Source organism: Cyprinodon variegatus, unplaced genomic scaffold (assembly GCF_000732505.1).
Source record: "Cyprinodon variegatus isolate N-32 unplaced genomic scaffold, C_variegatus-1.0 Scaffold395, whole genome shotgun sequence".
NCBI classification, from domain to species: Eukaryota; Metazoa; Chordata; class Actinopteri; order Cyprinodontiformes; family Cyprinodontidae; genus Cyprinodon; species Cyprinodon variegatus.
The window spans coordinates 393,814-406,027 of NW_015150848.1; the positions used below are offsets into that span (position 1 = coordinate 393,814).

At 36.4% G+C, this 12,214-nt stretch overlaps 1 protein-coding gene across 2 annotated transcripts; it reads left to right on the forward strand.

The window, feature by feature from the left end:
- zfand2a (zinc finger, AN1-type domain 2A) lies at window positions 1–10,429 on the forward strand. Of its 2 annotated transcripts, none has more exons than XM_015387445.1 (10): window positions 1–171; window positions 730–822; window positions 913–1,007; window positions 2,551–2,682; window positions 2,771–2,922; window positions 3,017–3,145; window positions 3,220–3,295; window positions 3,377–3,453; window positions 9,710–9,840; window positions 10,003–10,429. In XM_015387445.1, the coding sequence occupies exons 2-9, from the start codon at window positions 768–770 to the stop codon at window positions 9,819–9,821; spliced, it is 828 nt and encodes a 275-aa protein (XP_015242931.1). In that variant the 5' UTR covers window positions 1–171; window positions 730–767; the 3' UTR covers window positions 9,822–9,840; window positions 10,003–10,429. The 2 variants fall into 2 exon arrangements, with proteins under 2 accessions (XP_015242931.1, XP_015242930.1); XM_015387444.1 differs by having other exon boundaries at window positions 9,710–9,794; window positions 10,003–10,424.
- The last annotated feature ends 1,785 nt before the right edge of the window (window positions 10,430–12,214 follow it).

Here is a 12,214-nt window from a genome sequence, read left to right on the forward strand (position 1 = left end):
CGTGACACAGCTAAACAGGTGAAGAGCTTCTCAAAGGAGGCAGCAGGAGTCAACGAACCTACAGTACGGAATAAAACTATCGGAAAACAAAACAGAGTTACCTTATTTATCTGAGAGAATATATTGAATTTCTTTGTTTGAGACCAAAGACTGAAAAGAAAGCCGAATCTGGTGAGTAAACCTGACCTAAAAGCTTTGGTTAGCGGTTCATCTTGTTAGCATAGCAAAGTAGCCACCAGGGAGAATACAAATACACAATAAATAACCAAGATTATTTTTTTCAAGACATTTAGCGAGAGTGATACAATTTTCTTTTGTTTTTTCTTTTTAATTGTTGACAAAAATCTTTGTAGTTATGTATAATTTTGAGTAAATAAAGTGTTAGCTCTGGTCCTAACTTGTAATTTAAAAAATAATACAGATCTATTACTTAAAGCGAAAAAAATGTCTATTATCACCATTTTGAAGCTTTTTGTTGCCTTTTTGTATAATATAGTACTACATAATGTAAGCAATTGTTCATTACGTAATCTGTCTCTGTGTCTGATCGAAGTTAGCTTAGCCTGCTTGCTAATAATTTAGCAAACTCATTATTGATCTTTAGACTCAAAATGTTGTGACTCATGACTAATGGGGAAGCTTTCCTATTGTTTTCAAATGGACCAGTCCTAAAAACTAACTGATTGAGTTCTTATACATTTTTTATTTATTATTTCTTTATTTTATTAGCATTGAAACCTTTAATTTACACCAGAGGACCTTTAAATATGGAGTTTCCTGATTTGGGAGAGCACTGCTCTGAGAATACCTGTAAACGTTTAGGTGAGTACAATCTGATATAGTATTATCCTTCTTTTGTTGTTGAACTTGTTTAATCTGGTTCCTGTAAAATTTCTTTTTCTTTTAATACAGATTTTCTTCCAATGAGATGTGATGCTTGTCAGGAGATCTTCTGCAAGGATCACATTACCTATGCAAATCACAAATGCACATCTTCCTACAAAAAGGTGAGTTGATATAACCTTACAAGTTTATTATCTTAGGGTTTGATAATGCTTTGGGGTGTATTTATGTACTTCATTAAGTGTTATAAAGGATGACTTATCAAACTTCCCTTTCTTTAAATCCTAGTTTTATAAATGTTTATTAATGAAATTTTACTTCTTGACGTTTAGGTTTAATACTTTACTAGATTTCTCGATTTTACCATTGTTAGAAAAACATCATATTAATGTAGTTTCCAGCTTATGTATTGTTCCGTTTAAAAAGTTAAAATGAAACAAAACAACACGATTAGGGTTGGGAATTGAAAAGATTTTCACGATTCCGATTCCCTTTTCGATTCTATCAAACGATTCGATTCTTTATCGATTCTTTTTTCGATTCCAATTTGGGGGAAAAAGGAGAACAAACAGTTTGATTATCAGCATCAACTTTATTTACTTAACTATTGCACAATCTTACAAACTCAACAAGATCAAGATGTCCACAGGAAATGTGAAACTGGAGTAACATCTGTGTTTAAATGAAAAATGAATACAAGAACAAACTTAATAACCAACAATGTCTAATAACAAATGATGGGATAATAACCTTTTTTAAATAACAAAAAATACTAATTATAAAACAGTAGTAGGGAAAATTAACAGTTCTTTTGCAGAAAGATGAGCATATCTGCTTTTTCTGGAAGGATACAGGATCTTTCAGCGCTTAAGGTGTCTCCAGCCGTGGAGAACACCCTCTCAGATGGGGTGGAGGAACCCTGCCCACAGAGGTAGTTTTCACCCAGTCAGATAGCAAGGGCAGCGTATCTTGCTTGTTCCACCACCACAGTGTGGCGCTATCCCTGCAGGGGATAGAGGGCAAGCTTTTACAGAGCTGGATTTCCTGATCTACCCTCTGGGCTAAGGAAAGACGGGGCTTTGATTCACAAAGTGTCCGCAGCTCGTTGTCTTCCTCCTCGAATAGTTCTTCCAACTTGCGTAACTTACGTAACTTGCGTAACTTACGTAAAAAACGTAACTTACGTAAAAAACGTGACGTAAGTCGTGCTCCCCAGAGCCGGCGCTTTAGGCTCTGGTGCTGCGGGAATCGAAAAAAGAATCGTTCAGCGAGCTGCCAAACGATGCCATGGAATCGGAAAATACGGAACCGGTTCTGAACAGGAGCCGGTTTTCGATTCTCATCCCTAAACACGATATTGTGCAGAAGTTTTTTTCTTTTTTTAAAATGCAATTATCATGGTTCATTTTTCTGAATCTTTATGGAAATTAAACGTTCCATATGATATTAGCTTTCTTATATAGTGAAACAGCTAATAAATAAGCTGCTCTTATTAAACTAACCATAGCAATCGTCTTAGCTTGATGATTGTTCTATTAAACTGTTTTACCAAGCAGTTATGGGGAAAGGCTCTCATGGATGAGTATTATGTTTTACTTTCAACAAGATTCAGCCCCTTTTCTAGAGTAAAATTTAATTTCTTTTAAAGACTTTACAAATAGTAAAGGTATGTTATTTTTTTTAACCTTGTTGTGTGTTTTCTTATAGGATGTCCAGGTACCAGTTTGCCCATTGTGTAACACTCCTATTCCCATAAAAAGAGGAGAGATGCCTGACATTAAAGTTGGGGAGCACATCGACCGGGATTGCAAATCGGACCCGGCGCAAAGGAAGAGAAAGGTAAAGATAGCAGAGATGCACTTACCTTTTACTTGTTGGAATCAACAACAATAATACGTTATTTTTATTATTTTTTTCTATTTTACAGATATTCACCAATAAATGTTCTAAAGGTGGCTGTAAACAAAAGGAAATGATACGAGTCACCTGCGATCAGTGTCATTTAAATTACTGTCTCAAACATCGCCACCCTCTAGACCACGATTGTAAGACGGATGGAAAGCCTCTTTCCAAGTCTGGGTGGGTACAGTTAAGCTTAGTATTTGGAAGCTTTGCTTTAATTTAGTCTGTCCCATAGCTGGTGACTTATTCTATTTTTGGTTATTTTCTATAGAAATGCTGCTTTAATGAGGTCCCGAGGTGCTTCCTCCTCTTCTGCCTCTAGTTCTCGTTCATCTGCTTCAGGAAACCCCAGACCCGTTTCTAACGGTTCAACCATAAATAGTAGAGCTCACAGCTCAGGGTGAGTGTTTTGTTCACTAATGGACGTATTATTACTTTTAAAACAGATAGTAATTTGCTCTCTGTGCTCCTCAGCTCTACCCCACGGATTCCTACATCCGTTTCAGCACAGAATGTAATACCCCCTTCAGCATCATTTCAGGCAAACATGGTAAACAGAGCTATGATTAAATTAGCTTATTTAAGGCAATATAATAGTATAATAAAGTCTGCTTGTTCTTTGTTACTTTAGACAGAGGAGCAGGCTTTACAAAGAGCTCTAGAGATGTCCTTGGCTGAAACAAGGCCAGCTGTTCAGCCGACCCTAAGGTGAGATACTGAATCAATATTTTAACAAAATTCCACTGAAACTTCCTACATTGTTTTATTTTTTTTTTTTTTACTTGAAACTCCTGTACCCTGATTTTTATTTTTTTTATACTTTCAAAGTCAAGTAAATGCATAAAATATGTAACCTTTGGTGAATTCACATAGTATTTGTACATTCACAAACACAAGAATCAATCTTGTCTTGCTCCTGCTTCAACTGTTTGAGCCCGACCCAATCAGCCAATCATATTGCAGTTTTATGGTATAAGGCGCGACAACAGCAGTAGCTGCTCCAAAATAGACATGGCTGCACAGGAGGGAGTAGTGTAGCTGCTGCTAATGCGTGTGTTTTGATAGAATTCATAGTAATCTTTGAACGAGGAACAGCAACAATGTAAAAGTGTGAGTTGTTGTTTCTCATGTTTTCTGCTGCTATTTCATTTTTTACCATTAATGGCTAAATCCGTGACTCTTAAGGACGGAGACAGACGACTTTGTTGCTAGAGGTGCAGCTGACATCACAGATCATCTGAAGCAAATTAAGTTTTAAGATAATTTAATGCATATAATATCCTGGATTCAAAAACTTGAAAAGCAGTCCACCTGTTCTATTGTTTGCCTCTGTGACAAAGTATGCACATTTGTTTTTGTTTAGCCTATAAAGTTTGTTGTTTCAAAGGGTGCTCATATTGCAAATTGATGGTTGCCCTGACAATGAGATCTGCCCTAATTTACAGAGGCAAATAAATTTTATGATGATGTTAACCCTGAACACATACATTCATTACATGTCGTGACTGAAGGATTGGGACAGCCTCTCACTTAAAGGGTTAAGGGTACGGAGAAGCTGCACCTAGACACCATGCCTACTGTAAACAAGCACACATGCTTGTAAATGTCAAAATATCCTGTTTTTATAGCTAAGATTTTAGGTCCACCAACAAACAAGTTTCGTAGGTATATTTGCAAATAAGTAGGTAAATGTCTGTGTGTTAAAACAAAAAAATATATATATTTCCAGTTGTTATGCTTCATGACAGACATTTTAACGGCCTAATTACAGCATAATTTTGACAACTGACAGCATAATGGGCCATTATGCTGAAATGCGCTGCGAAAACCCCAATAAGGTGATAGAAAGGCATCTTGGTGAAGCTCCAGCTCTTTTATTAACTTTCTGTGACAGTTTTGAAATCAAATTGCGAAATGTTTGCAGCATTTCATGGTAGATTAAATTATTATATGGATTTCAAACACATTTCAATTAGTTTTTTCCTTTCCTGACACGTTTGGAAGGACCTTGGCGTTGCAGACAGCATTCGTCGGTGAACAAGAAAGATAAAAGTGTTTCAAACACATAAAAGTTAACGATTAGTGGTAGGCAGGCTCTGTACTGTCCTCGGCTCTGTGACTGTCATGAAATGAGAACACTGCTTTTAATCAGTCTGCTGGGTTTTTTGTTCAAGTCTTACCTGCAAAACCTAAAGAAAGATGCAGATTGTTTGTCTCTCTAGCCGTCTCCTGTTTGATCCAGTTTGGATCAAAGTTTGAATGAAGAATTTTGTTGGCTTGCAGGCAAGTTTGACATTAAGTGTGCAAGGGCTCTCAACGGCATTGCCTCAGAATGGGAGGGTTAATCCCAGTGGGAAGAATGTTTTTAAATGGGACCCAGGGATAGTCCTTCCTCTGGGGATTTCCTTCTTTAGGACTATTTCACCTACTGTCTGAAAACATTGGGTTTCATCAGTCTGTGGACCATCCATAATTCACATTCCATGCTTGTACATAGATCTCATGACTTTGAGGCACATCATGGCAATGAAATATGCATGAGCAGCAGAATTCCAGGGGTTTTCTTGGTGAGAGTTGTGGACATCATGGTTTGTACATAGCAAGCTCTTTCTGGGTTTGGTTTTGCGAGATTCTGAATTAGAGATCCTCCTTCATGTTTTGTCATTTCAATTTATTTACAATATAGAATCGAGTCGGAAAAATTTTCATAAATTTAGTTGGACCAAAACATCAACAGCCCTTTATAACTCATGGTACTGTCTTACCATGAGTACCCCCTTAGACAAAAGAATGAATGTCTGTCCAAAATGTGCAGTAATTATGTAATGGAATGAACGATAATTAATTATAGAATAAAAAGCATTTTGTTTAATCTTTTTAACTTGAGCATTTAATTCTTTGGCATATTATTCTTTCCAACTCAAATAAAAACAAAAAAAAGCATAATAAATATGTCACCAGGAAGCTAGTAAGGAATAAAAATAAATACAAAATAGAATCATATTATGAATCTTTTATATCTATTATAATCTATTATAAATCTGGAGCTCCTCCGAGTAACTCCCTTATAATCACAATGGGACAAAATACTGAACAAAAGTTATAGTCAGACTCACTCCATTTGTTTTACTTTGTTTTCAACATTCATGACACCTGAGTTGCTTTGATGATCTCAGATGTCACAGCTGAAGGAACTCAAGCATATAAGAAAAGCTTAGTTTTTGGTTGAAAAAGCTAGTTTTATTTTTTAGTTGGGTCCTCTCAAAGTAGAAAAGATCCCAGCCCTGATTTATTTTATTAACTAAGAAATAGAATTTCTTCACGTACCCATTGCAATGCACCCGTAGACCACTAGGGGTGCAAGTACCCCTTGTTGGGAATGGCTCCTTTATAGCATCCTTTGATAACCCCATTCCTTCTTTGCCGATATCCAGAACTCTGAGAGCATCTTGGAGTCAGGAGCTGTTTTTGCTGATCAGGCACATGACGGTTTACCAGATCAAATGAAAGGTGACGTTCCCTTTGTTGCTGTCAACTGTTAGCATATTCAATAACATTTTTCTGAAGATTTTTGCCTCTTTGAAATTCTTATATTTCCAGAAAACAAAGTTTTTTTTAAGCATTTAGGTGGTTTTATGCACGTCTGTATGTTAATTGAAATGCACAGCATCTTTTCAATTATTTCTTCCTTAATAAAAGAAAATCGTTCAGAGTCATGTACAAAATGCGGTTTCATATTTTAATCTCTATTGGAATCTAGATTTTCAGCGATTATAAAAAGGAAATGATCGATTATTTTGCTGCTTTACTCTCTTGTTAATTTCCTGTTGTAAATCAAGCGGCCCTCGCTGCTAATGGACATCATAAACTGGTGCAGAGATGTAACCATGCAGCGTTCAAGATAATATTTAACTTACAAATATAATTCAATTATTGGCTACGTTCAGTTCAACATCACAGCGTCCTTCAGAGAAGTTTACTTCTGGACCAACAGACTGCTGCGTGTCTCTGAACTCCTCTTTGGCTGTTGATGCTTTGTGTCGTAGCTCTGGAGGAGCCCGAAGGTTCATACAGGCAGAATCAAAGCTGGTCATAAAGCCAGAGGTTAAATGAAATGAAGGAAGCACCCATCAGGACATCAGGCCACTGCAGCCGTTAGCAAATATTTAACATCAAATATGAACCCCCCCCCTCGTCAGGATCTAACGTCAAAAACCTGCAACTGTGCATGTATTGTTTAAAGAAAGAAACAATACAGGAGGTGTTCTGGACTGACTGACGCACTAAACTGTGTTTATAAGTGCATCTGTCAATGCAGAGCAAAGAGTCTCTGATCTATTGCAGATTATCATCAATTTGATCAGGGAAGATGGAGTAGCCTTAAGGCAAAAAGGTTTCAGCCTATTGGGACCATTTTGATCTCATATTTGTTTTAATATTCTTGTTATGTCATCCTGCTGCTCTCAGTTATCGCTTAATTTATCTAAATTTAAATTGATTTCAAATGGAGTCTTTTCTGTCCTTACTCTAGTTATTATTTGAAATAAATAAATAACTCCTAGTCTGAAATCATCCTTATTCACATGTTCACTTAAGTTTTCCTGTTGTATGTTCACATTTGTGGATTGCATCTAAAAATATCAAACATTTTCTATTCAAACGATGGAATACATTATAGCAAACAGTTTCTTGAATCATATTATAGGTCATCAAATTAGTGTCAGTTTAGTCTATCAGAGGCTGCATGTATTTATTTTTAATGTCAGGCAGGTGTTGGTGCAAATGTATTGAAATACTTCGGCTGGATCCCAAACCGCCCCGATTTTCTGTCAATGTGACGAAGATTAAGCAAACCAGTGGAACTTACATTTGGCAAAACATGTTAACTTTGCCACCAAGCCGCTGTTACATTTGCTGCCGATTTCCAGCGAGCCTGTATCTGATGGAGAGTCACTATTTAAGGGCTGAACGTTCCACTCGCCCTGCCCGCTACGTGGTTTCGTTCGGCACTTAGTCCCTCCACAGGAACGCTCAAACAGAGAGTTAGTGCTTAGGGTTAATGTTTAGGGGCCAGTTTGGGATTGGGCCTTCATGACGCCTCATGAACCCATCACTACCTGCCACCCCTCTAGAATAAACACCGTCAAGACAAAACTTTAAGAAATTTGTGTCCCATTTGGAGAAATTGGTCTGTTTTTTAAAATGTTTGACATCCAAAAGACAACATTATTTATAACCTGTTCAATAATTTCATGTTAAAGTTTATGAATAATTGTGTTAAAGAATCAAGATCTCAATTTTATTATATTTTATAAATGTTTGCCATAATGGAGCAGCCCCTGTACAAACATATGAGATGGTTTGATTGGGAGGCAGTACTTATTGCTACGTTTACTACGCTTTAATAGTATCTCTGATCATGCATCACTGCTTTGCCTGTTTAACCACATATTTCAGTTCATGATTCATTTAAAGTTTTGATTGGGATTGTTTTGTAGGGATTGTATTTTGGTCATGAAATCACACTCAGCTGCATAGCACACATTTCACAGTTAAACAAGTACCATGTGAAACATTCTTAGTAGGTAAAAACCAGTTTCTTCTAGAAAACGTCTTGTCCAGTTGCCTAAAGTTTTAATGCTTGACCATGAACTGGATTACTGAGATCCCGTACATATACCTTAGTAGGATAGAAACACCTGATCCTATCTGCTTCTGTTAAAAGTTTATCTCAGATATTGGTTAACAATATATGTTTCAGTTATTTGGATACCCATTCATGTTGACTTTTGTTTTGAGTAAAATCACTTGATTGAGCCTTTTCCAACACACCACACTACAAAATGCGTGCTAAAAGTATGTATGTCTTACGTTGATATTAAGACATCTCTAGCTGCTTGTTGTTGAGGTTTACAAACTGCTGTCAGATGGTAGCTGCTGCTTGGTGGTAAAAATGCATATCACAAAACCGTGTCTTTTCATGTGCATAAGTAATAAGCTGATACTATTATGGACATTTGGCAACTTGCACACATAGACAGGGACACACTAGTAAACCTTGTTAGGTTTCAACAACTTAGACTGTTCCAAAAAAGTTATAAAAACAATCCACTGGACTTTGTTTCCAAGTTTGAAGATGTTTCACTTTCCATCCAGGAAGCTTTTTCAATAAAAAATGTCAGAAATAGCATTGAGTTTGAGGTTTTATAGAGTGGACCACAAACAAGGCCTTGTTTTAGGTTAAAACTTAGAACTTGAAGGGTCTGCTTGTTTTCAAAGATGGCAAAAACCCTCTTCAGCTAAAGGAAAATTTTGTTCTGTTAGCGGCTGTTATCAGAGTGGCCAAACTCTGTCCATCGCTGCTGTGGAGATCGTTTAATAATGATAAAATGATACGCTAGGGGACCTAAATTACTCTGTTTTCTGAAATTCAGGGGCCTAATAAAGTGCATGCCGCACCTTTAAGATTTGTCTGTAAATGTTTTGTTAAAAAAAAATCTGTTTCCTATAATCCTTGAAGTATTTGTTACTTTGGGTTAGTTAGTCACAAAATATCATAGCCAGATATAGCTACATGTATTGTAATCGGACAAAAAGTATGTACGTGAGAATACATTTTCATGGCGTTATACAGGAGTGTAAAATGCAAACAGCATTTATGTTTAAGATATGCATTCATGTTATGATGTACTGCATTGCCAATATTGCATTGAAAAAATGTTTTACTTGGACTTTTGCCTTAATGCGAAGCAGAGAACTTGAGTTAACAAAAAATATGAAGAGTTATTCTGTTAAACATCCAAAAACGCCTGAATGTGTAGTACTGTTGTATATGCATTACAAAAAAAGCTGGTGTTGCATAAATCATTTGAATAACGTTACACTTAAATTGGAATAAGAGATCCACAGTCAGTTATTCTCTCTAGTCTTTGTTTTGTTTTCACTCGGGTATTTTTCCTCTCAGCCCTCAGGAGCAGGAGGATCTGGCTCTGGCTCAGGCTCTCGCTGCCAGCGAAGAAGAATACAGACGTCAACAACAGAGACAACAGGTACCCGGCAAGCTTAGGCACCAGTAGCATGCTTACTGGAACACATGTAGGTACTCAGTTGTCATGGCAACACATCCTCTTAGGAATTTTTCAGTTTGTTTTAGGCGCCAGATGCAGGGCTAATTTGTAATAAATTCTTAATAGATTTTTGAAATCTGTGGATGAGAACTCACTGTTTCTAACATATTTTCTTTTGCTTTCTCTTTAGGGAAGGGAGACTAAACAATCCACCTGCTGCCTTTCGTAGTCTATGGGCTTGATTTATGCTTTAAGCTGTGCGAATGATTTGCTATGAACTGTATTACTAAGTCAATACTCAGAATAAGTGATTGTTCCATGAAGAATTACTCTTGAAGGTTGCTGCAATCTTGCCGCTTTCCACATATAAGCACATGTACTTTTCTGCAGGATCTGTCATTTTTATGAAATCGATATCCGTGTAAATATTTTATATGCCAATCACGATGAATCTATTATATTGCCTCATATAGATAATGAATAAATTAAAGGTGCACTTGAATTTTAACTTAGTCCTGTGATTGTAATCTAATGCTCTTCAATAAAAGTGAAGGTTGCTATTAAAGCACATCAGGAAGTCCATCACAGAAGTGGAGTGGAATAAATTTGCCCACCCTTTTAGTGGGAAATGTCAGTGTGTGAAAGTTTTCTAGCACAGCATGTTTGTGTATTCTTCAAATGCCACAAAGAGCTGGAATATTAATAGCCACAATTTATGACTGACTTTCACTTAATCTGTTTTTTACCTTTTAGTATATAAAGATAAAGCGAGGGTAATACGAAAAGGAATGTCAGTATTGATGATTTAAATGTTTAATGATGAGAATGTGTGATAAGTCAAGGTTATGTGTATATCACGTTCTGACCTCAATACAATTCAAAGTGCTTTATATAATGAAAAACCAGGTGGAATTTATGGCAAAACTGTTTCCAAACTGGACTAGAATTACAGATGATGCATCAGTGTGCACAGCTTTATAGAACTGATGTTACTGTGAACTATTGTGCAGTCAGACCTATAATAACTTCAATTGTTTTTTAGGTAGCAGACTTTAAATTGTTTGATGGATTGTTCTGCTGTTCAGTCTTGACCTGCTCAAAAATCAGTTCATATAAAGCATCTGATTGGGAGAATTTTTCTCCCAGGTTATTTCTGCTCTGAAGATCACAGTGAAATGCCAACAGACTATTGGAGAAATGCATTTTGTTGTTTTTGTCAGTTCTTATAAAGGTGCTGCGTAAAACGCATTTTCCCCTCCAAAGATCTGTTCTGTTTTAGCCGTCACATCACATATTAAACATGTGGATGACGTGCATTAATAGAAAAGCACATTTCTAATAATTACAAAGGAAAACAGCCTAACAGGCCAGTATCTCCACCCAGCTATTCATCATAAATTAACATTTTCTGCTGTTTTTATTGGTTAAGGACATTGCAATTAAGGTTAAGGTCAGTTTCAGTTGTCTTGGCCAGGCCTAATTCCTGCTGGACATGCAGGACGTAAATTGCTAGATCTCCTAAAACAAGTATTCTTTTAAAAAGATAAAGAAATGCAACTTATGTCCAGAATTGACTAGTGTAGAAAAAAATAGAAATGGTAACATCTGTCTGAGAATGATTGCAATGTTATTTCTAAGGCTTTGACTGCATTCGCATAAGAGAAATAAAATTAACAGCCTAACTCCAGAGAAAAAGTCATAAAATCCAGACAAACCTCCAAAGCATTGCAAACCGCCCTTGCCTTCATTGAGGTCAGTGTTCATGAAGCAACCATAAAAAGGTGACTGTTCTGTTTTTGTCTGAATTTCATTATTTTTGTTCAATCAGACTTGGTATCAAGAAATCTATTTGAATATTGAATGTGTATTGTATTAGCTCAGAAAAGTCTGCAAAGGCACTTCTAGATTCTAGCCCTCCAACAAACAGTAAGAGCTATGAAAGAAAACATGACAGAATTGACCCTTTATATCAATGGCCATCCTGCTGAAATTACTCCCATTTATACAACTCGTTCAGGACGCTTCAAAAATGGCATAAATCAGTATCTAAAGCACTGCATGCTGCAAGTAAAGTCAGTGTTTAAGATTCCAGAATAAAAAAAAAATCAAAATTGATGTAAAACACTAAAAAGGCAAACAGAGGGTAGAATAAAGGAGAAATGTATACACACACAGTAAACAGCAGGGGGCAGTAGTGCCTCAATAAAATTCTCCCCTTTTTTTAACAGCTTGAATTCTAATGTATAATTTTCTCAGACAGATACAATTGAAATTCAAACCAGGAGTCTTTTCATCCAACATTCATGCCCTGCTTGCTATTACTATAATAAAATGAAAGAAAAAAAAAAATGTTTTTAATATACACAACCTGTCTATAGAGCCTGAAAGCAGGTTGTCCGAAT

Bases quoted from the DNA above. Each gene is read 5' to 3' on its own strand.
- zfand2a (XM_015387444.1), top strand. From the start codon at position 768: ATGGAGTTTCCTGATTTGGGAGAGCACTGCTCTGAGAATACCTGTAAA. The intron at 2,923-3,016 runs GTGGGTACAGTT...TATTTTCTATAG, and splicing joins AAGCCTCTTTCCAAGTCTGG to AAATGCTGCTTTAATGAGGT. The intron at 9,795-10,002 runs GTACCCGGCAAG...CTTTCTCTTTAG, and splicing joins GTCAACAACAGAGACAACAG to GGAAGGGAGACTAAACAATC.